General features: G+C 37.5%; 1 protein-coding gene and 1 pseudogene across 4 annotated transcripts; both read left to right on the forward strand.

Annotated features, from left to right (window-relative positions):
• Window positions 1-23,671, forward strand: MASTL (microtubule associated serine/threonine kinase like). 4 transcript variants are annotated; one of them, XM_061435804.1, is made up of 12 exons: window positions 2-319; window positions 6,122-6,259; window positions 7,929-8,068; window positions 8,780-8,868; window positions 10,635-10,741; window positions 10,935-11,085; window positions 12,623-12,795; window positions 13,743-14,888; window positions 15,941-16,079; window positions 19,446-19,559; window positions 19,654-19,755; window positions 22,483-23,671. In XM_061435804.1, the coding sequence occupies exons 1-12, from the start codon at window positions 134-136 to the stop codon at window positions 22,638-22,640; spliced, it is 2,643 nt and encodes an 880-aa protein (XP_061291788.1). In that variant the 5' UTR covers window positions 2-133; the 3' UTR covers window positions 22,641-23,671. The 4 variants fall into 4 exon arrangements, with proteins under 4 accessions (XP_061291789.1, XP_061291790.1, XP_061291788.1 ...); XM_061435803.1 differs by having other exon boundaries at window positions 3-319; window positions 15,938-16,079; XM_061435805.1 differs by lacking the exon at window positions 19,446-19,559 and having other exon boundaries at window positions 1-319; window positions 15,938-16,079.
• LOC133259000 (chromobox protein homolog 3-like) lies at window positions 236-6,115 on the forward strand (annotated as a pseudogene).
• Window positions 23,672-24,403: the final 732 nt, after the last annotated feature.

The raw sequence follows: 24,403 nt of genomic DNA on the forward strand, positions 1-24,403 counted from the left end.
GGGCTGCGACGTAGTGACATCACTGAGTACGTGCGGCGTGGGTGGAGCCTCACTTTGAACCTAGTTGGCGGGAGTTGCGGCTCTGGAAGGGGCCTTCCCCGGTGATAGAACCTTGCATCGGGGGTGGACTGCGATGGAGCCCACCATGGGCGGTGAGATGGAGAGTGGAGGTGGCGCGGCAACAGGAGAGTGCGTGAATAGGATCCCGGTGCCAAGACCTCCCTCCATTGAGGAGTTCACCATAGTGAAGCCTATTAGCCGCGGCGCCTTTGGGAAGGTGTATCTGGGGCAGAAAGGTAACAAGTTGTATGCGGTGAAGGTAAGAGTCGAGGATTAAAGAAAGCTAAAGAGGCTGGTCCTTCGGCCCTACTTCCCGCCCTCTGAACTGGGCAGGCTCCAGGGCCGCTGGAGCGACTAGACTGGATGCCTGGCTCGCTGAAGCCTCCGGGTCCCGCGAGATGATTTTCTTATTTGAGGAGACAGCGCGGGCAAGTCGCTGTTGCCTCTGCCCCGCCCTTCTGTTCCCACCGCAAAAACCTTAAAAGATCTAGGACTTCTGAACCCTTTTTACTAATTTGGGCTTTGCCAGGATTAAGGTTGAAACTTTAAATTAGAAATAGTTATTTCCAAATTATATTTTAACTACCAATTTGATGTAGATTCATTTCTATTTTTGTTGAGGCGTAATTGACATATACCAATTTCAGGTGTACAACTTAACGATTCAGTATTTGTCTATGTGGTGAAATGATCGTCATCATAAGTCTAGTTAGCCATGATGAAACAGCTGCATATTTTTTTCTTGTGATGAGAACTTTATCTTGCTGCTGCTAAGTCGCTTCAGTCGTGTCCGACTCTGTGCGACCCCATGGACTGCAGCCTACCAGGCTTCTCCGTCCATGGGATTCTCCAGGCAATAACATTGGAGTGGGTTGCCATTTCCTTCTCCAATGCATGAAAGTGGAAAGTGAAAGTGAAGTCGCTCAGTCGTGTCTGACTCTTAGCGACCCCATGGACTGCAGCCTACCAGGCTCCTCCATCCGTGGGATTTTCCGGGCAACAGCACTGGATTGGGGTGCCATTGCCTTCTCCCATCTTAGCAGCATTCAAATATATAATGCAATATTGTTAACTATTGTAAGCATGCTATGATATAGATGAACTTTTGACCTGTATAACCAAAAGATATCATTAAACAAACCCCACTTTTCAAGCCTTTCATTATAAATCTGGAATGTAATTTTATTTAAAGACCAAGCTGAAATATTCCTGAATCACTCCTTTATCCTTACAGTAGCATGTGCTGTGCTTAGTGGCTCAGTCCTGTCCAACTCCTTGCAACCACATGGACTGTAGCCCTCCAGGCACCTCTGTCCATGGGAATTCTCCAGGCAAGAATACTGGAGTGGGCTGCCATGCCCTCCTCCAGGGGATCTTTGCAACCCAGGGATCGAACCGGGGTCTCCTGCAATGCAGGTGGATTCTTTACCAGCTGAGCTACCCGAGAAGCCCAACAGTAGTATATATCATTCCAAAGCATTCAAGACTCAAAGTATTCGAAGCTGTTCAGGCCACTGCTGATTCTCAGCTACTCCCGTAGCTTCAAATTAGTCACATCTCAGGAGTGAGTGATAGTAATAAAAGAGAAGCTAGTAGACTGAGTACTGATGTGGTTTCAATTTCCTGTTGGACATTACCGTGTGAACTAGCAAGCACCTCAAAATTATACTTGCCCAGGTTTGAACATGGTCCTCTCCACCTAACCACCTCCTGGATTTCTTCTCTCCCTGTAATAACACCACCATCATTCAAGCTAGGAACTTGAGTCTTTGTAACTTTCCTCTACTGCATCTGTATATCCTCTCTTCAACTCTGCCTGTCAATTCTGTCTCATATTCATTTTTAGTACCCCTTTCATTCCATTCTCAAGTTTGCCCAAATACAGACTTAATTTTTTCTTTCTTTTTTTTCTTAAAGTACAACTTAGTTTTTAGTAAATCAAATATTGGGTAACCATTAACACATTACAATTTTAGAAAATTTCCAGTACCTGAAAACTACGTCTCTTGGTTATCTGCAGTGTCTCCCCACTTAGCCACAAGTAACTTTCTATCTCTATTGGTTTGTCTTTTCTGGACATTCCATATTAATGGAATCACACAATACATGGTCTTTTGCATCCAACTTTCTTCACTTCCTTCACATGTTTTTGAGGTTCCTCAGGCCTTCACTGGGCTTCCCTGTGGCTCAGCTAGAGAAAAAAAAAAATCCTCCTGCAATGTGGGAGACCTGGGTTCGATCCCTGGGTTGGGAAGATCCCCTGGAGAAGGGAACGGCTACCCACTCCAGTATTCTGGCGAATACTGGAGCTGTATAGTCCATGGGGTCACAAACAGTCAGACAGAACTGAGCAGGCTTCACTTTCACTTTCTCTGTAGCCCCCGCCTTCAAGCTTTTCCTAACCTTTCAGACCCACCCTATTGAAATTAATTCTCCATCACTTCATATTACAAAGATTTCTTGCTTTTCCTTCTGTTATACTAAGCAGTCATTATTAGCTGTTGAAATGAAAATGCCAGTATATTTTTTCATAAGTATTTATGAATATCTACTTTGTGTAGGATATGGATACAGTGGTGAACAAAAACAAATATGCCCTCATGAAGCTTCCAGTCTAATGGAATGATAAGGAAATCATGTTTTAGACTGGCTTTGTCAATTTTCCTCATTTTTCTTATGGGAAGGCTCTACAATTGGAATTTACAGTGTATTGATGATTTTATTAAATGCTTTAATGAATCTTTGGAAGAAATACACCTTTTTTTTCTTTGTAATCTTCCTGAGAATTGATCTCAGTGTTCCTAACTATTCAGTTTAGCGCTCCAATTTTAACATAGACTATAGTTTTGCTTCCTTACCAATTACCTTGAGACTTAAAAAGAGTAATTAGTTGTTTTCTGTAACAAAGCATCTGACACCTAAGTGTGAGTAAACTCTAACCATTTTTAAGAATTTTTCCGGAAGATGCTGCAGACCCGGGACCCAGAGAAGCTCAGAGGCGGTGAATAATAGCTCTTTAAGTCTGCAATAAAAAATGGCCTCCAATAAAACTACATTGCAAAAAAATGGGAAAGAAACAAATTGGAAAGAGTAAAAAAGTTGAAGAGGCAGAACCTGAAGAATTTGGACTGCTGTGTAGTGAATGAGAAGGTGTAGTATTTCCTGAAGTGGAAGGGGTTTACAGATGCAGATAATACTTGGGAACCTGAAGAAAATTTAGATTGTCCAGAGTTAATTGAAGCATTTCTTAATTCTCAAAAAGCTGGTAAAGAAAAAGATGGAACAAAAAGAAAATCTTTGTCTAACAGTGAATCTGATGATAGCAAATCAAAGAAGAAAAGAGATACTTCTGATAAACCAAGAGGTTTTGCCAGAGGTCTTGATCCAGAATGAATAATTGGTGCCACGAACAGCAGTGGAGAATTAATGTTTCTCATGAAATGGAAAGATTCCAATGAAGCGGATTTGGTGCTGGCAAAGAGGCAAATGTGAAGTGTCCTCAAATTTTAATCGTAAATTTTATGAAGAGAGACTAATTTGGCATTCTTGTCCAGAAGATGAGATTCAATAATTGTTTGCATTGATTTTTATGTATATTTATATATATATATATATATATATAAAATGTGGGTCTTGGTTTTTTGATTTATTAGTGTGAAGAAATAACTACATTCTAATGAAAATCGGGTTTGATATGTTTGTTTTGAAGTAGTATTGGGGAAGTTACACTAGGTTGTTTTTTTTTTGGTCTGTAGCACTAGTTGCTTTGGACAAATAAAAGCTTTCTATAGTTGCTTCCTTCAGCAGAAAAGAATTTGATACCATAGTATATTATTTCCTCAGCATTAGAGAACAGCTTTTCTAAATGTTGGGGGATATCTCCATAGTCATTACTTAATCAAAATTTAGAATTTGCATTTCACTCATATATGCCTAAGGATCATTCTAAGTTTTTGTATGTGTATACATAAAATACATATGTAAATTGTTTGGGAGCTTTTTTTGTTGTGGTGGTTTTTGTTTTGGTAAATATATTTAAACAACAGCTTTTCATAACCATGGATAAGCCCATGTTTCTGGAATTCCATCATTTTGAGCAATATAAGAAATCCCTTCAACTTAAACTGAAAACTTAAGTCTTAACCTTTCAAATTAAATAGTTTTGTAATTAATTAGGTAAATTAAGCAATTTAAATTAGGTAATTTTTTAAAGCATCCCTATCAGAATCTGCATCCATATCTGCATATAAATCAGCATATAAATGCAGAAGCCCTGGAAGGAAAATTTTTATCACTATCAACAACCTCCCCAAGCAAATGAAAAAAGTAGAAAAATTCTGGTGTGTTTTAAATAGCAAAGCAAAACTTAGTAAAGTGGACACTTGATGGTTCCTTTGTGTGAACCATTGTTTTACAAGAAATTGAAGTCCCTTTGCTATATTTAGGAAAGGTTGTGATATATGGATGTCTCAGATTTGTTCATGGAAACCTAATCAAATAGTTTTAAAACACTGGTAATTTACGATATACAGGAATATGCCCTACAGAAATATGTCCATAGGGCATATGAGATCTTAGTTCCCTGACTAGGGATAGAACCCAGGTCCCCTGCAGCGGAAGGGCAGAATCTTAACCGCTGGACTACCAGGGAAGTCCCAAGAATGTGTAAACACACATCCTGTCCTATAGTGCTTCCTGCATTTTAGCTGGTCCCAGTCTGTGAAGCAGACTCCCTGGTAGCTCAGTCAGTAAAGAATCTGCCTGCAGTGCAGGAGACCTGGGTTGGATCTCTGAGTCAGGAAGATCCCCTGGAGAAGGAAATGGCAATCCAGTCCAGTATTCTTGCCTGGAGAATCCCATGGACAGAGGAGCCTGGTGAGCTACAGTCCGTGGGCTCGCAAGAGTCATGACTAAAGCGACCCAGCACAGGAATAAATGAGCAAACTTTTCTAATCTACACTTGACCTGCATGTTTTTTCAAACTTTACCCCAACTCATTCCTTACATGAAGGCTCAATTTTCTCAGTATTTTGGGTTACTAGTTGAGCAAAAACCAAGAAAAACAACTTTGTAGTAATCAGAATGTTATTCAACTGTGTGTTATTTACTTTATTGTAAATACTGATGAACAGTGGTCAATAGTTTTATATTCCTTAAAAAAAAAGAATTTTTCCAGGGGGAAAAAAGTACATTCTTTCTCTATTTCTATCCATCAAGGAACCAAAAAAAATTTTTTAATGGATTGGCCAATTATTTCTCTATGCCTACATTCCTGATTAAGTAAGAGTCACTCAGTCATGTCCGAGTCTTTGCAACCCCATGATCTGTACAGTCCATGGATTCTCCAAGCCAGAATACTGGAGTGGGTAGCTATTCCTTTCTCCAGGGGATCTTCCCAACCCAGGGATTGAACCCAGGTCTCCCGCATTTCAAGCGGATTCTTTACCAGCTCTGCTACCAGAGAAGCCCTACAGTCCTGATTATCTGGGAGCATATTAGGAACTATTTTATGACTTGTAAGAACGGCAGAAGTGAAGAAATGAAGTGAAGTCGCTCAGTCGTGTCTGACTCTTTGCGACCCCGTGGACTGTAGCCTACCAGGCTCCTCCGTCCATGAGATTCTTCATGCAAGAATACTGGAGTGGGTTGCCATTTCCTTCCCCAGGGAATCTTCCCGATCCAGGGATTGAACCCTGGTCTCTCGCATTGAAGGCAGATGCTTGAACCTCTGAGCCACCAGGGAAGCCAAGAACAGCAGAACAGAATTTATTTTCTACTTACTGGTAGGGTAGACGGGGAGCATTTGCTTACATCTTTTTCCTTCTCAAAAGGGATGTGATACTTTTACCACTTGATACCAAGATGAGAGGTTCTATGTTAAAGAAAGTTTTATTTTCACTAGCTGTTTTCCTAGCAGAGTTTCCTGCTGGCAGTGTGAGGGCCAAACAACATATCCATGCTTTCTCTCTGGTTGTTTTCATGGTGGAAACTTGGAAACCTGAGACCACTCTGCGATAAAAAATAAAAAACTATCTGTCTGTTGTCACATTATGTTATACAGGTTGTCAAAAAGGCAGACATGATCAACAAAAACATGACTCATCAAGTACAAGCTGAGAGGGACGCGCTGGCCCTAAGCAAAAGTCCTTTCATTGTCCATTTGTACTATTCCCTACAGTCAGCAAACAATGTCTACTTGGTGAGTAAATGACATGTTCTTCTTCATTCAGGAACCACTAAACCCAGTGACTTAAGAATTACTGTCTTTGGGTTCAGAGTACCTAGGTTTGAATTCCAGCTGTTGAACTTACTAGCTTTATGACCTTGGCCAAGTTACCTTACCAGTTCTATTTGTTAAGGTTCTTCAGGGAAAAAGAACAATAGGGTGTCTGTGTCTGTGTGTATAACGGGGGATTTACTTTAGGGAATTGTCCTTCATGGTTGTGGCAATGGCAAGTCCAAAATCTCTGGGGTAGGCTGACAGGCTGTAGACCCAGCGAAAATTTGATGTTGCAGCACAAGCGCAAAGGCAGTGAAGAGGCAGAATTCCCTCCTCTTTGGAGGAGAAAGACAGGATCCCTCAAACTTTTTTCTCTCCAGGCCTTCAGCTGATTGGATAAGGCTCTCCCACATGATGGAGGATAATCAGCTTTTACGCAGAGTCTAATGGTTGAGATGTTTATCTCATGTAAAAAATACCTTAACAGCAACATTTAGATTGGTGTTTGACCAAATATCTGGGTGTCATGGCTTAGCCAATTTGGTGCATAAAATGAACCATCATGCCTCAGTTTTCCCCTCTGCAAGGTGGGGATAACAATAGTACCTACCTCAAAGGTTGTTATGAAGTTCCAATAGGTTGATATAAACCTTGTAGAACAGTGTGTGGCACATAGTGCTAAAAATATTTCCTAAGTAAAGGATGCATAATAGAAATACTATATAAAGTTTGATGCGTAATAAGGAAATGATATTAGGAAGTGGTGGATTTGGGATCTATGTACTTAGCAAGTTGCTTGCTTTTCACTGAACATGACAGCTTACACTCTTAATTCTAATGAGGAATTTGGGTAGGGGGCAGGAAGAGGTGAGGATGGCAGGTATTTTGACTTCCAAGTTCTAGAGGTTCATGAGGAAATAATCAGATGTTGTGGAAGACCATTCTGTGCCCCACTCCCAGTCCCACCCACTCTCCAGCAAATAAAAAGAAGAAAAATTATTCCAAATTAAAGGAGACTAAAGAGTTTTGGTAACTAAATCCCATGCATGGTCCTGGCCTGGGAATGAGGGACGAGGAGAGAGGCCGTCAGGAACAATATGGAATTATCAGAGAAATTTGAATACAGACTAAACAGGTAATAGCGTTATTTTAGCATTAAATTCCATGCATTTTAAAGATTAATACCAGTTGCTAATGTTGCCTTATTTAAAGTATTTGCATAAAAATACATGCACATAATGTATTTATGTTAATGTTGTTAATAACTTATGTTTATTATGTAACATAATCATGTTAATGATTAGCATAAATAAGTATTGTTATATTCATATATGTGTAGAAGAAGAAAGCAGATGTGGCAAAATGCTAATGATGGGTGAAAATAGATGAAGAGTACATGAGAAATTATTCTGTTCTTCATACCTTTTTGGTAAGGCTGAACAGTTTAATTTAAATTTTAAAAAGTGTATGGGGAAAAAAAAAAGTGTATGGGAGCATGAACAAACCTGGTATTGATGTGTACTCAGTGACACCAAGAAAATGTCTGTTACAGAACCATGCTAAATGTATAATCATTAATGCTCAAATAAGATATTTTTAAGTAGTCATATTGGTTTTATTTCACAGTATTTCTATTTCATTTTGACAGGTAATGGAGTATCTCATTGGTGGAGATGTCAAGTCCCTTCTGCATATCTATGGCTATTTTGATGAAGAGATGGCCGTGAAATATATATCTGAAGTTGCACTGGCTCTAGACTACCTTCACAGACATGGAATCATTCACAGGTAATGACTGACTTTTCTCCCAACTATTACTTAAGCACAAGTAATCAAATTATGTATTTACTATTTGAGTCTTAGATATTTGCATAACCCCCAATATATGGGTTATCTTAAATTTAGTAGTAATTTGTGTGAATTTAGAAATTCCATCAACTCTTTCATCTCCCTGCGTGTGTGAATGTGTTGCTTTGTCCATGGATATCCCATTTTATTGTGGAGAATATTGACTCTTTTTTCCACTCTTTTAGCTGTACATCATGCAAAAGTACAATAGTTTATAATCCCAGCTGATTTACAGTGCTTTCCTGTGTTCAAAGAAAGGTTAAGTGACCCTTTTTGATTAAGGCTTAATCTCACACTCTCTTAATCTCACAGAAAGAGGTAAGTATGATTTGACCTGGTTTGAGGTTTATTTTACTTAATGAAATTTATTTTACCCAATGAAATTTATTTTAATATAGTATCTAGTGAATAATGCTGAAGATAATCTAGCATTAAATATTTAAGTCCTTTATATTCAGATATTCAAATTTTAGTTTGCTTTTTTTTTTTTAAGTTTGCTTTTGAGAGTTCTTTTCTGTACTGTCAAAGCCACCAATAAGAGACAATAAATAGGGTTTGATTCTTCTTTAACTTTCTGTTTTTTTTGCTGGAAATTTTAAAATCAACACTAGCTCTTTTTTAGTTATCTGCTACTTGTCTTTTTATGTGCAGGGATTTGAAGCCAGACAATATGCTTATTTCTAATGAAGGTCATATTAAACTAACAGATTTCGGCCTTTCCAAAGTTACTTTAAATAGAGGTAAGAAACATAGCAAGTAAGTACCTTTTTAAAAGTCGAACACATTTTAGACACTACCATTTCATTAGTTTATATTGTTTTCTGTTAGTTAAAAATGAATAAAATGGCTTTGGGTGTGTACCCAGCAGAAGAATTACTGGATCATATAGACCAAATTCTATTTTTAATTTTTTGAGAAACTTCCACTGCATTTTTCATAGTGGTTACACAGTTTTACATTTTACAGTTGACCAGCAGTGCACAAGAGTCCCAATTTCTCCACATTCTTTCCAGTACTTCTTATTTTGTTTTTTGATAGTGGTCATCCTAACGGGTATAAGTTATATTTCATTGTAGTTTGGATTTGCATTTTTCTATTGGTTACTTATGTTAAGTGTCTTTTCATAAGCCTCTTGGCCATTTGTATATCTTCTTTAAAGAAATGTCTATCCAAGACTTTTATTCACTATTTTAATTAGATTACTTGGATTTTTTTTGTTACTGAGTTGTAGTTGTCTTTATATTCTGTATATGAACCCCTTATTAGATAAATAATTTACAGATATTTCTCCCATTTTGTAGGTTGTCTTTTCATTCTGTTGCTTGTTTCCTTTGATGTTCTGAAGTTGGTGAGGTTTGAAATAGTCCCATTTGTCTATTTTTGCCTTTTTCCTGTGCTTTCAAAGTCATAACCAAGAAATCATTGCTGTAGCATTTTTTAAATTTGTAAAATATATTTTAAGAAGTTTATTGTAGTTCCTACAAGCTTCCCTTGTAGCTCAGTCAGTAAAGAATCTGCCTGCAGTGCAGGAGACCGGGGTTCAAACCCTGGGTTGGGAAGATCCCCTGGAGAAGGAAATGGCAAACCACTCCAGTATCCTTGCCTGGACTATCTCATGGACAGTGGAGCCTGGTGGGCTGCAGTCCATGGGGTCGCAAAGAGTTGGGCACAACTGAGCGACTAATATTTACTTACAGTTTCATCAGTGTGAGGTATAAGTGAAGTTTAAATTCAAACTTTCGACCTACATTTTAAAGTCTTACACCACATACAAAGTATTACACTTCTCTTACTATTTTTGATATCTAAAGAAAACTGTACAATATTATGTGTGAGTGTTGAATCATTTTACAGTGTTACACATTGAAAGCTGATAAAAATCTGCATTAGTTTCCATCTTGCTTACATAGTAAATTAACATGAGTGGTCCATAATTTGTATTAATTCCTTAAATTGATTCTGCTGTTGTTGTTTAGTCACTCAGATTCTGTTATTGAAATTTATTTTGTATTCTTAGTACATTGATTCCTCTCTTAACTGTTTTCTTTTTACCACCTCCTTTTCTAATGCTTTATTTACCAAGAATTATTTTGTTGGCAGTTAGGTAACACTCTTGTATTTATCTCTTTTTTTTAAGTTTATTTTTATTATTTATTTATTTTTACCTTTTGACCCCTTTCATCCATTTCTTCCAACCCTTAATGCCACCTCTGGCAACCACAAATCAATTCTCTGTATCTATGAGCTTGATTTTTTGTTTTGTTTTTTAAATTCTATATATAGAGAAAGCATATGGTATTTGTCTTTCTCTTGTCTGGTTAGTTCTACATGTTAACTGTATAGCATGATGGTTTTCCTGGCTGTGTTTGTCTTGCACAAGCCAACTTTGTAGTTGATGTTAATAATGTGGAAAGTGGGGCAAAGTCCAGAACAAATAATTGTTGACTTTAGTCAATGACAGTTAAAGTTTTAAAAGAATATCATATACTTTTCTTTCCATACATAGATATCAACATGATGGATATTCTTACAACACCATCCATGGCGAAACCTAGACAAGATTATTCAAGAACCCCAGGACAAGTATTATCTCTCATCAGCTCTTTGGGTTTTGTAAGTACTCGATAAGAAAAAAACTCACATGATATGCCCTAACATGATTGCCATTTACACGAATTCAAATATTAAGCATATTGCATTACTTCAGCGGTTCATCTACCTAGATGTCATAACAGTCTGTGCGTTTAGGTGGTGTTTTTGTGACAACAAATCGTAGCATTTGTTTTTGTCTTCCTCTTTTTCATAGCACACACCAGTTGCAGAAGAAAATCACGACACTGCAAATGTTCTTTCCACTCAAGTATCTGAAACATCACCACTTTCTCAAGGACTAACTTGTCCTATGTCCGTAGATCAAAAGGACACAACTCCTTATTCTAGCAAGCTACTAAAATCATGTGAGTATAAAAGAAAGGGTAGTATACTCCATTAAATGTGCCCTTGAGGAACAAAGTATTTTACCATTTTAAAATTCTGAGTATCAGTAATTTTGAAATGCAGACATTCAGATAGCCTGTGGATTTGCTCTGTTTTGTCACCCAAGTGCCATTTCTGACCAGGGTTATTGCAGATCTTTGTTGTTGTTGTTGGCTGCACTGGGTCTTCAATGTTATGCACAGGCTTTCTCTGGTTGCAGTGAGCTGGGGTTATTCTGTAGTTGCTGTGTGTGGGCTTCTCATTGCGGTGGCTTTTCTTGTTGCTGAGCGCAGGCTCTAGAGCCCTCGCTTAGTTGCTCCACAGCTTGTGGGACCTTCCTGGACCAGGGATCGAACTGGTGTACCGTCCATTGCAAGGTGGATTCCTAACCACTGGACCACCAGGGAAGTTCCTGTTGCAGATCTTTACATCAACAAAATAAAATGTCAAGCTAATTTTTCAATTAGCTGCAACACTGTAATGATCATTGGGTGAATTTCACTGTACTGAGTCTATGGAAATCTTAGTGGAGAAGATATAGTAATACTGTGTGCCTTTATAAAATGATTTCTAAAAGGTTCTGAAATAAAATCAAGATGATATAGTTTTAGTTATTACACAATAAAAGACAAAAGTCAAAAGTAAAGGAAGCAAGTGGAAAATCTGTATGGCACTTAACTTTACCCTCTAACTTATCAACAGTGGACAGTTTAGTTCTGTGCATGCGTATTTTCTTCATCTTAGAAATGTGAATAATGATCCTCTAAAGAGTAATTAGTGTTCGTTGTTTTCATAGATGCTATTTGTTGTGAATTTGGTCCTCAATTCTGTATATCTCTTGGATGGATAGATAGACCGAAAGGAAGAATTGCCTCCTTTTTACAAATGAGAACAAAAGAGTCTCACTTTAAGTTCAGGAGCAAAAAGTTTCAGCATCATTACTTGTTTCTAAGATACAGGAACTTGTATTATATAGATGGTGCTGCTTTCTGGCACTGGCTCACACTTAGCAAAGTCACTATTATTTCTTTTACCCAGTAGTATAAAGAAGTCCCTATGGATGTATATAATTCCACACTGGTAAGCATGTAAACCTCAACATTAAAATAAAGCTCTGGTTTTAACTAAATACAAATTGAATTGAGTAAGAGTAGTCACATTCCAGCCTTTTAGCACACCCAGATTTAGCCCATCAGTAATGAACCTTCATCGAGAAAAGTTTCAAATTGGATAATGGATATTCAAAATGAATTTTCTCCTAATTATAAATTTGCTCCCTGTCCTGATTTCTACTTTATAAATACTGAGTTTTGTCTATTAACTTTCAGAATAGTACTTGTTTGTCAAAACAGCCTGAAGCTATCCTTGTAGACGAGATAATGTTTACATAGAAATAGTTCTGATATGAAATATTTACATACTACTTACTTAACCCAATTACCTGTAAAGATTCAGGATTCACAGGAAAGTAGGAAAGATGTGACATAAGTAAGCCTCGGTGTTTTCTCTTCCCCACAGGTCCTGAAATGGTTGCCTCCCACCCCGGGATGCCTGTGAAGTGTCTAACTTCCCACCTCCTCCAGTCTAGGAAGAGGCTGGCAACATCCAGCACCAGCAGTCCATCCCATACCTTCATATCCAGCATGGAATCTGAGTGCCACAGCAGTCCCAGATGGGAAAAGGATTGCCAGGTCAGAGTGCCACTCACCTTACCCAGAACCAGCTGTGTGTGATGATAGAAACACTTGACACCTTTTCATACAAGTTCTATAAGGACATGAAACCGTTATGTGAACAGCAGTGAAGATACTCTTCATTTTCCTGTATATTCTGTCAAATTCTTTTGCAGTATTTCATTTCTCATTCAAATGTGAAATTATTCTTGTTCAGTATATGAGATTACAATTGTTTTTAATTTTTTTTTTTAATTTATGTTTTGGTCATACTTCGAGGTATATGGGGGTCTTAGTTCCCCAATCAGAGATTAAACTCATGATCCCTATATTGGAAGCATGGAGTCTTAACCGCTGGTTCACAAGGGAAGTCCTCCAATTTTTTAGTTTTTGCAGTATATTAATGGTAAATGTTTGGCTTCTAGGCATCTAGATGGAATTCTTTTTTAAAATTCTCTACCCAAACACAGACATTAGATTGTTGAGTTTTTTTAACCTTTGTCTTATTTTATAACTTATACTACCTCCTTCTATAACTGTTTACTGCCAGTTTATCACTTAATGGAATGGTAACTCTTCTGAATCAGAAATAACTTCTAGACCACAAAGGTGATACAGATGTGTCTTTAAAAGTGTCTATTCTAAGGAGATTGCTTGCCAAGTGAACAGATATTGAAAGTTATTTTACTTAATTTATGTATTCTATTCTGGGCTTTTAAAAGCTATTAAAGCTGAGAGGAACTAAAAATGTGATAACCTTTCCTATATAGACTGTGGATAAAATGTTAGATTAGAATTATATTAATACCCAAAGGAAAAAATCTTTCCACTTGATAAAATAAATTGGACTCTATTTGCTCCTTAGTCTCAGTAATATGATTTTCTTCATTACAGTGGCTAAGTCCTAATCACTGGGCCACCAGGGAAGTCCCCTAATTTTTAAAGTGTTTTTTCCTCCCTCTTAGGAAAGTGACGATGCAGCAGGCTCTACGATGATGAGTTGGAATACAGTTGAAAAGCCTTTATGCACAAAATCTGTAGATGCCATGGAGACCAAAAGTTTCAATGAAAGGGATCTTGAGTTAGCTCTTTCTCCCATTCACAACAGCAGTGTCGTTCCTGCCACTGGAAACTCTTATGTTAACCTTGCTAAAAAATGTTGTTCAGGGGAAGTTTCTTGGGAAGCAAGAGAACTAGATGTAAATAATATCAACAAGACTGCTGACACAAGCCAGTATTGTTTCCATGAGTCAAATCAGCGGGCTGTGGATTCTGGTGGGATGACTGAAGAGCACCTTGGGAAAAGAAGTTGTAAAAGAATTTTCGAATTAGTTGACTCCAGTCCTCGTCAGGGAATTATACCAAATAAAAAAAGTTGCTTCGAGTATGAGTGTAGTAATGAAATGAGAGATTGTTATGCAACTCAAAGGACAGGCTTCGCATTTGAAGTCCAGGACCTTAAGCTGTTGGTATACAGAGATCGGCAAAATGACTGTGTGAATAAGGAGAATGTGGGCAGTTCTTTTACTGATAAACACCAAACCCCAGAAAAATCACCTGTCCCGATGATAGAGAAAAACCTTATGTGTGAGCTGGATGACGATTGTGACAAGAATAGTAAGAAGGACTACTTAAGTTCTAGTTTCCTGTGTTCTGATGGTGATAGAACTCCTAAAAGTATTCACATGGACTCCGATTCATCTTTTCCTGGAATTTCCATCATGGAAAGTCCCTTAGGAGGGCAGTCTTTAGATCCAGATAAAAACATCAAAGAATCCTCTTTGGAAGAATCAAATATTGAAGACCTACTTCCTGTATCTCCCAGCTGCCAAGAAAGTACCTTGCCAAAAGGTGTTGAGTGCCCTACCATCCAAGACAGCAATCAAAAAATGTTGGCTCCTTCTTCAGAGGTCTTAAAACCATTAACCTCTAAAAGAAATGCTGTGGCATTTCGGAGTTTTAACAGTCACATTAATGCTTCCAATAGCTCCGAACCTTCTAAGATGAGCATCACTTCTTTAGATATGATGGATGTTTCGTGTGCCTATAGTGGGTCATATCCCACGGCTATCACCCCTACTCAGAGAGAAAGATCTGACATGCCGTATCAGGTATGTTACCACTGGACACTCCATGCTGTATCAGGTGTGTTATCACTTGCTAATGTGTGGTCCTCTAGATTTTAGAAAATTAACTATGACACTGACCTATCAGCTGGATTATATAATATTAATCAAATGGTCTTGTTCTGCTTATTGGGAATCTGTGGCTCTGTGGAGGTTTTACAGAAAGGTGAAGCGGGTAGCAGTGTTTAGCATTTTTAATTCCAGTGCCTCCTTCATTTGTATTGTCGTGCATACTTTCACATATTTACATTTCACATGTTTACATATTTACAATCACATTTTCACTTGATCACAGTAACTCTGAGATACAAAATTAAAATCCATCTACTTTACTGCCTTCTAAGAACATATTTAGATGATCTCTTTTCTTTGTAGAAGAGAGTTGAAAAATAAAAATTTTTTTTTCCCCTAAACTATTATCTTTTAAAACCCAAAGTTTCTTTTTTTTTCTTCCTTTGGAGAGACATCTTAATATAGAAAGTGCACACCTTGAATGTAGGGTTACAAGACTTGAGTTTTCTATTTAGAGCTTAGTGAGGGACTTAGAAATTCTTACCCTCAGAGCCTGTGTCTGCCACCTGTCCTGCTGGTCCAACAGAGTCCTTGTGAGACGACAAAATATCTTAAAAACATAAATGCCAATTGGCACCAAAGATTATTTGCATATAGTTCCATCTTATGCATTGTCCTAGTAATTCAATCATTTTTCAGCTGTAGCCTCCCTCCAGGACACTTTGTAAGCTTGTATTGATCCATCCTATGAAGAAATTTTTCTCATGGATTTTTTTCATTGTTTCTTGCATATCCAGATCTTATTGAAATAACTGATGTTAGCTAAGCAATTGAATTGCATTAGTATCATTAGGATTTTTTAAGTAAGACGTTTCATAATTAGTTCTGAGACCATTTCCAAAGCTGATCAAGGATTTGACTATTTTTCATGCCCAGCAGCCTTGCTTTTCTTTGGTGTAAGCATTTCTGTTCACTGTGAAAGGAATGAAGGTATTTATTGTGCCTTAAACTCTTGAAATTAGCAGACCCCAAATCAGGTCAAATCAGAAACTCCATACCGAACTCCAAAGAGTGTAAGAAGAGGGGCAGCCCCAGTGGACGACGGTCGAATCCTGGGAACGCCAGACTACCTCGCACCCGAGTTGCTGTTAGCCAGGGCCCATGGTAAGATGCACGCGTCTTGAATTTTTGAAGTATCTATCATTATAGTTTCTTTTGAGATAAATTGTGTTAAGTTTTTTTGGAACTTAGATTGCCTAAAGTAAAACAAGATGAGATCATGCAGTACTCTTTTTCTCACATACATGGCATTTATTATAGTAAATAAAGACACACAGCCATTCATCCTCAGCCTGCAGGTTTAGTCTCAGTGACCCAGAAAAGCCCCACCTTCCACCGCCTCTACTGTCTTTGTTCTAAATGTCTTCCCAGGTCTATTCTTATCTGGTTTCAGGAATACAAAATTGGTCCTGTGCTTCTGTTCAGTCTGTAGATGCCTCTTCCTGTTCAGAGCCTGCACTCACTATTCCCTCAGCAGAAGGGTCCAGCCAGAGAGGAACCATCCCTCAAAAAGCAACTCAGAAATAAAAGTTCCTCTGGGCACTTAACTAGTTTTTGGACATTGTCCCTTTTGCTAAGTCACAGCATTGCTAGCTCATTTCCTATATTATCATTTGTACATTTTCTCAAATCAATACAGTATGAATGGAAACCTCAGATGGCAAGGTTTACTTGATAAAATCTTGCCACTGTTTTAGTGGCAAGATTTTTATTTATCATAGCTAGCTAGTGAAATGTTCTAAAATTTTTATTTCCCATAAAAGTAACTTGACACATAGTTTCAAAAATAAATAATAGAGAGCAATTTGTCATTTTAAAGACAACAATAACAGTTCCCTGCTCTCTTAACTACTAAGGGGAGTTAGGGACCCCAGCCTGAGTTTCCATAGCTTCTTCTTTTAATACATATGCTTGTTTCAGCTCTCTTATATTTGTAGTAAAATTACCTGAATTATTGCTCCCAGAGTAGGCTGTTTTCTACTTGGGATAAGCTCTCTTCTTCATCTGTTATCTCTTGTATCAGGCACACTACCTGGTTTCTAGTTCAATTAATGACATAATAATGAACTTATAACTTTCAAACAATGTACCTAACTCCTGTTTTCTTACATGCAGGATTTCTGACTTCAGGTGAGTGAATTTCTGCATAAAGGAACGTGGCAAAGCACATTTATCTGAACAGTCAAAGTCTAACTAGATCACATTGCATGAAAAATTTTTCTTAATTTAAGCTCACTTATGAAATACAAAATGAGCTTCCCAGGTGGCGCTAGTGGTAATGAACCTGGCTGCCAATGCAGGAGACGTAAGAGACACAGGTTTGAACCCTGGGTTGGGAAGATCCTCTGGAGAAGGGCCCGACAACCCACTCCAGTATTCTTGCCTGGAGAATCCCATGGACAGAGGAGCCTGGTGGGCTACAGTCCATGGGGTCACAAAGAGTCAGACATGACTGAAGTAATTAGCATGCACACAGCATGTACATGTTTATCTTTATCCCATGAAATACAAAAATGAACTGTCTTCTGAGCAAGAAGACATCCAGAGAGATTTCTCTTCTCTGTGAAAACAAGTGTCGGCATGTGGAATTTTTTTTATTTCAACTGAAGAAATAGGCTTGATAAAAATATTAAAGTTAATAGCTACAAAAGGGCTTGAATTTTCTAAGCCTTTCATTCCATTATTATTAGAAAACAGAGAGGAATTAACAGTATTAACATACAAATTACAGACGTGGATTTTAAACTAGAAAGCCAATCATGTAAAACAATTCTGTTTTATAGTTCTAGCTATTTATTTTATAATTGATAATATATCACAATATGTGATCTTTTTAGACTCTGACTCAAGTGTATGGGTATGTATGACATATCCATGGAGAAGTCATGTATGTTTCTGACATGAGTACATTTTTGGCTGAGCTGGCAAAAGGGTCCTAATTTCTAACCTAAGTAAAATAAATTAAAATGCAGGGTTTTTCCTGATTTCCTCCTACTTTCCTATATTTGGTTATCTAATCTGTTGAAATAATTCTTTCTCAGTGCTGCTTAAAAGGCCTACTAATGGAGGTGGTTTGTGTATTTTTATAGTGATTACAATAGAGATAGAAGCCTGTAGACTGTTTGTACCTTGTGTTCCATAGGAAAAATGGGATCATGTGGCTTGCAAATGGAAAGGTATTCTAAATGCATGCGATTATTTTTTCTAATGGCAGAGTCCACAACGCTTTTCTATTGTTTTTTGTTTTGGAGGCTTGTTTGTTTTTCTACTTGTTTTAAAATGAAATGGTATTTGCTTAACCACAGTAGTGAATTTTGTGAAACTGACTTTAAAGAGTTAATTTTCAGACAAATTAGTTCTAGACTAGAATCTCAACTCTAAATTTATATTGAAGTTAATCATTTTTGGACTGAAATTAACTTTCGCTTAGGAAACATTTTGTTCATTCGTAGACATAACTAAGCAAAAGTAAAAACCAGATTATAAGGTCTTGTTTAAACATCTAAAAAAAAAATCTTTGTAGGGTATGCCCTGGTGGTCTAGTGGTTAGGACTTGGTGCTTTCACTGACAAAGCCTGGGTTCAGTCTCTGATTGGGGAACTAAGATCCCACAAGCCTCATAACACAGCCCAAAAAATAAAAATAAAAAAACATCTTTGTATAGAAATGATGCTTTCATTGAAGGTTTTATTTAGAAGTCAGTTTTACCTACTTATTAAGACTTATCTTCTAATTCCCTCCTCAAGCTATAGTCTAAATGGGTTTTTTTGTTGTTGTTAAACTAATTTGTCCCCCTCTGTCCTTAAAAAGAGTATAGCAACATTAAAACACCCTGTAAGTAAGGCTTCCCTAGTCACCAGGTTATCCTCCAGTTACCATTAATATTACCTACTCATCTCATTCCTTTGTAAAACAAGTAGATACAGAGTCATCCGAATGTTATTATTTCCTGATCTGAAACTGAGGAGTACTCTAATTTTAAAGAATAACTTTTAGATTAAATGCATTTCTTCGTTGTGTTTTAGGATTTAGCACAAATAAGTCTCCAGGATATTGGAAGTAATTAATAAATGGCAAAAGATAACTTTAACTTTTTTTCTTAATAGCCACGTTAATTGTTAATCTATATTCAGGACTTCCCTGGAGGTCCAGGGGTTGACTCTGCACTTCCAAATGCAGGGGGTACAGGTTCAATGCCTGGTTGGGGAACTAGGATACTGGATGCCACATGGTATGGCAAAAAAATTTTTTTAATAAAAATAACAAAACTACTATTTTCCAAGAAAATAATTACCACACTGCCTAAAGGAAGGTAATTTGGGGTTTTATACCTTAAAGAGCCAGAGGGAAACCTTAGGAAGTAAGTCTTTGGGCCTTCATTGTGCCCAGATAAAAACATATTAATGTTTTAGTTGATCAAACATTTGTAGAAAATGCTTGCAAGTTCAGCTGCTTCTTCTTAAATTCCAGGTCCCGCAGTAGACTGGTGGGCCCTTGGAGTTTGCTTGTTTGAGTTTCTAACAGGAATTCCCCCTTTCAATGATGAAACACCACAGCAAGTATTCCAGAATATTCTGAAAAGAGGTGATTCTTTTTCTCCTATCTATGAAGATAGATTCATTTATCTCTGTGTATTGTTCCTTTGACCAATGATGAACATGTTAATTTGTATCTGTAGATATCCCTTGGCCTGAAGGTGAAGAAAAGTTATCTGATAATGCTCAAAGTGCTGTGGACATACTCTTAACCATTGATGATACAAAGAGAGCGGGAATGAAAGGTAAGGTTTGGAGTTAGTCACCAAACCGTGGTGACTTTACCCTTGATTTGCTTCAGGGATGAATGTTAATAACATCAAGTTCTAATATAATACTACTGATAGTCTGACAGCTAAACTTAGTTGATTTTAAACTTTCAGTTTATTTTTGCCCTCTCAGTATTCATTGATATATTTGTCCTTACTCAGAACATTAAAATTCAGTGCAATCAGGTTGCAGTCTTGAATTTCATTACTCTCAAGCAGGTTCTCAAAACAATCTCATCTTGTCAATGTCTTTAAGATTTTCAGAGCCTGATAAAGTTAACCATCAACTAATATAGGAAATTCTTTTAGTCAAAACTTCCTGTTCTGTGATTTCTTACTGCTTCATTTCTGACATTATTGATTGACAAGTATTTTTATGTACTCTGGCTCCTTGTTGCATTATTTTCACAGCTAAGATGCCTCAAAGACGACAAAATGGGCTCATCGTGACCCATTCAAAGGTTTTTTCCAGTACTGGAAACTCGAATTAATTTTAAACTCCAATTTTGAAACTCCAGTAAATCTCATTAGTAGTTGCCTTAAAATTCTTTTTGTCACACGGTATAGATAGAGACGGCTAAGCACTTATGTCTCAAAATACACTTCCATGTGAAGTACGATATATTAGGAAAATGGACTTTAGCAGTATGTCATTTGTATCAACTTCTAGTTTTCCCTCTAATCAGATCAGCAAACCCTATAGAGTGACTTCTAGGTGTCACTGTTGTTACCTGAGGCACTGGAGGTAACCTAGGGATGAACCAGACTGCAACTCCTGTGCTTAAGTTCTAGAACTACATTCTAGTGAAAAGACAAGAAGTAGACAAATACAATCATAACGCCATCCAGTAGTGACTACACAAAGAGAGAAAGCAGAGAGGGTACAAAGTGAAGGCAAGAGATTTATTTTTTAGACTGGATGGTCACGAAGATTTCTGACAAGTGGAGTTTGAGCAAACACCAGTGTAAAGTAAGGATGCAGACATTTGAAAACTGAGCTCTGAAAATTGCTTTAAGGGACTTCCCTGGTGGTCCAGCGGTTAAGACTCCAAGCTTCCACTACAGGGGCCACGGGTTCAATCCCTGGTCGGGAAACTAAGATCCTGCATGCCACATAGTGTGACCAAAAAATAGTAATAATGAAAATTAAAAATTGCTTTAGCGCAACAGTTCTCCTCGGGAATGATTTTGCTCCCCAGAGAACATTTGGTGTTGCCTGGAGACATTTCTGGGTTGTTACAGCATTTGGCGTCATCTAGTAGGTAGAGGCCATGGGTTCACTCAGCATTCTACAATGCTCAAGGCAGTCCCTACAACAGAAAATTATCTGGTCCCAAATGTCAATCATAACAAAGTTGTGAAACCGTTGTTTAGTAATTTGCTTAGCACATTCTTACCAGACCTCAGATACTGTTCATTTGTTCAATGAATAGTTGACCTAGTAAAGCAGACAGGGTTATTCTTCAGTTTAGTTAATCTTAACCTAGATTAGACTTCCTTTGCAGATGCAGCTTAAATAAAGAGATACAATGAGAGAATCATGAAACATCATATCACATCCAATATTACAAGTAACTCTAAAGTAACCAATGCTCAGTTATTTATTTTGAACAGTTGAGACAAATTCTCTAAATATGAATTACTGTTGCTATTTTATCCTTTTTCCTACCAGTCTTTTAGTTTATGGTAAATCCAACATATACACATACTGTTTTTCCAACCCACTAGCCCCAGCACAGACACACAATTCCTTCCTGTCTGCGTAGTCATCTTCTGATATTTCCTCAAATTTGATTGCTTTTTTGGTTTGCATACTGCCTTAATTGACACTTTTTTTTTTTTTTTTTTTTTGCCATCTTTACTGTTGCCTGATGAAGTGAATAGTTGAGGAGAGGGGACCTATGTCTACCAACTGAATACCTGTGTGACCAAAAAAAGCAAATTCTTATTTTAGTCGACAGAGGAAAATGTAGTGAAGATGTGATTTTGTAAGTGGAAGTCATAGACTCAGATGTGCCCATACTGCTGGGTGGCCAGTGTGTTGTAGAGATGAAAGTTAGCGAAATCAAAGAACCAGGAAGAGAAAGAATGTGTCAGAAGTGTCATTGGTGTGTATGCTGAAATTAGCAGGAAGGATAAGGATGGAGCACAGGGAAGACAGTGTGGGAGTGGAGGATGACCTTCCTGCTGAAGTGATGTAGGCGGGCAATGCTGAGCTCCAAGCAGTCAGCAAGGCCTTGAAATAAGAAGTGGGGCATTAATCACTTAAGATCAGTGATGGAGGAACAGGAAGTAGGCCAGGTTCCCTTATCTCATGAAGTGTGGGATTCTTCCATCAGGTACAGGCAGTGAGAAAGAGAGGCTCCTGTTAAGGCCAGTCATCATGCACTCTTTGGACCGATTCAGACAAGGCACCTGTCATATGCCAGGCGATACACAGAATAACATAGCATGTGCTGTTGGGAAGCGTGTGGTTGAAGAGAGGGATGTTTTTAAAATGTCTCTGAAACGGGCATAGTAAACCAGGGCAAGGTCCATGTGAGACAGTCTCTCCTCGATGCCTGTAAAATATTGGGTTAGCCAAGAAGTTCACTTGGGTTTTTCATACTATCCAATGGGAAACCCAGACGATCTTTTTGGCCAACCCAATAGTACTTTGGTAATGGTGTCATAATATTGTTTTGTTTGATATTTTTTCCCAAGAGCTGAAACATCATCCTCTCTTCAGTGGTGTGGACTGGGAAAATCTACAGCATCAAAAAATGCCTTTCATACCCCAACCAGATGACGAAACAGACACATCTTATTTTGAAGCCAGGAATAATGCTCAGCACCTAACTGTATCTGGATTTAGCCTTTAGCTTTAATCTATTAAATTTTTCCCTTTAATCTAACCTTGCCTTATAGCATGAGCTAGCATAATTACATACACCTTAGTACTAGATTGATCTAAGTGGGAAAAATCATTATTTTACCTGGATCAGTGAGCTTTTCATGTGTGTTACAGCTTCCACAGCATTAAGAAGGCTATCAAGAATGTAATCAGTAATTTATCTTAGTCCCAGAGTTGTAAATAGATCTTCAAAGCTTTTTTCATCTTATTTATTTTGTTATTGCACTTTATAAAAATTAATGTTTCAGTAAAACTGTTAGAAATATGACCTCTTTAGAGAAAGAGTAAGCCTTGAGCTTGATTTTCTTTCTCATCTATTCATGTCGGTCTACCATTCATTTGGTGTTAATACAACAAAACATTATAATATAGTTTTATTTTATTGTAATTTATCTGTACTTGATTGCCTGCAAAAGCTGTAGTCTTGAGGGCAATCATGTAAAGCTACCATTGTGACCTCAAAAATGCAATTGGAAAATTCCTTCACTCAGTACTATAACTCCTTATGGGAATGAGAAATAAAAGGATTAGGGTTTTGCCTCACTTTGCTATGAATGCAGTTTTGTTGCGTTGGCTGCTTCTGGTGCTTTCTCTACAATACAGATTACTTTAAAATAGTAGTAGAAAGCTTAGGTGAGATATACTCTAGCAATTTTAACAGCTTGTTCAATTTTAACAAAAACATGATGGTTTAGATTTTTAAATAATTCATTTAAAACATAAGCAGCCTTACCAGAATAGCCTGATTCTTTTTTTTAAAAAAATAACTTACTTTCACTTAATAAATGTAATTGTAACATACTTTGATACATTCTCTGTCAACATCACTCTTTTCAATATAGATACACTGAGATTCAGCTTCACAAGTCATTTCTTAAATTCATTGAGGTTTTCTGCATACTTACCCACCAAAAGAGAAAAACTCAAATTTAAATGTACCATGTGTAAATTTTCTGTTAATATATTAAATACTGTTGCTCATTTTGCAAAATGGCTCAAGTGTTTTTACTTTCTATCAGCATCCTGTTATTAATGTAGTTGATAAAGATTAAAACTGTTTAGAACTGTTGCAGCGAAAGAGACACTGTAATAATCAGTGCCATGTAACTGAATCCATGATTTAATGGTTTTACTGAGCTTGTTCTAGCAATGACTACCCAGGTTTAATCCGCCTAATTGTCACCTTTTCTAACAAGAATATGTTCAAAATACAGTTGTTAAACCTTAGTTTAATGTAAATTACATCTTTCCCTTAAATTAGGTAAAAGCTAAGATTATCCTCCCATGGAATTTTCAAGTAGTAGAAAAAACAGTGGTTTTGGAATCAAGCACAAATGGTTTAAACCACGGCTCTGTCACAGTAAAAAGCTGTAGGTGGGTTAAACTCTAATCATCTACCTGTGTTGTGTAGAAAGGAGCTTCCCAGGACACCAGTCTTACCAGGAACTTGAAACATTAGTGAAAGATCAGGGGAGATGTGCAGTGAACCTAATTCAGAAGAAGTGCCCGTAAGTGGAAGAGTTAAGAGAAGTGTGCTGTTAGAGCCCTAGCAGGTGCAGCAATGGCCACCTGGAATTCTGCATCCTGCAATGGTGTCTGTTGGGACCAAGTTATTTATTATCTAAACTTAAACCTTTGGGGATTCCCAGTGGCTCAGTGGTAAAGAATCTGCCTGCAACGCAAGAGCTACAGGAGACACAGGTTCTATCCCTGGGTCAGGAAGATCCCCTG

Source organism: Bos javanicus, chromosome 13, assembly GCF_032452875.1.
Source record: "Bos javanicus breed banteng chromosome 13, ARS-OSU_banteng_1.0, whole genome shotgun sequence".
Lineage (NCBI taxonomy): Eukaryota > Metazoa > Chordata > Mammalia > Artiodactyla > Bovidae > Bos > Bos javanicus.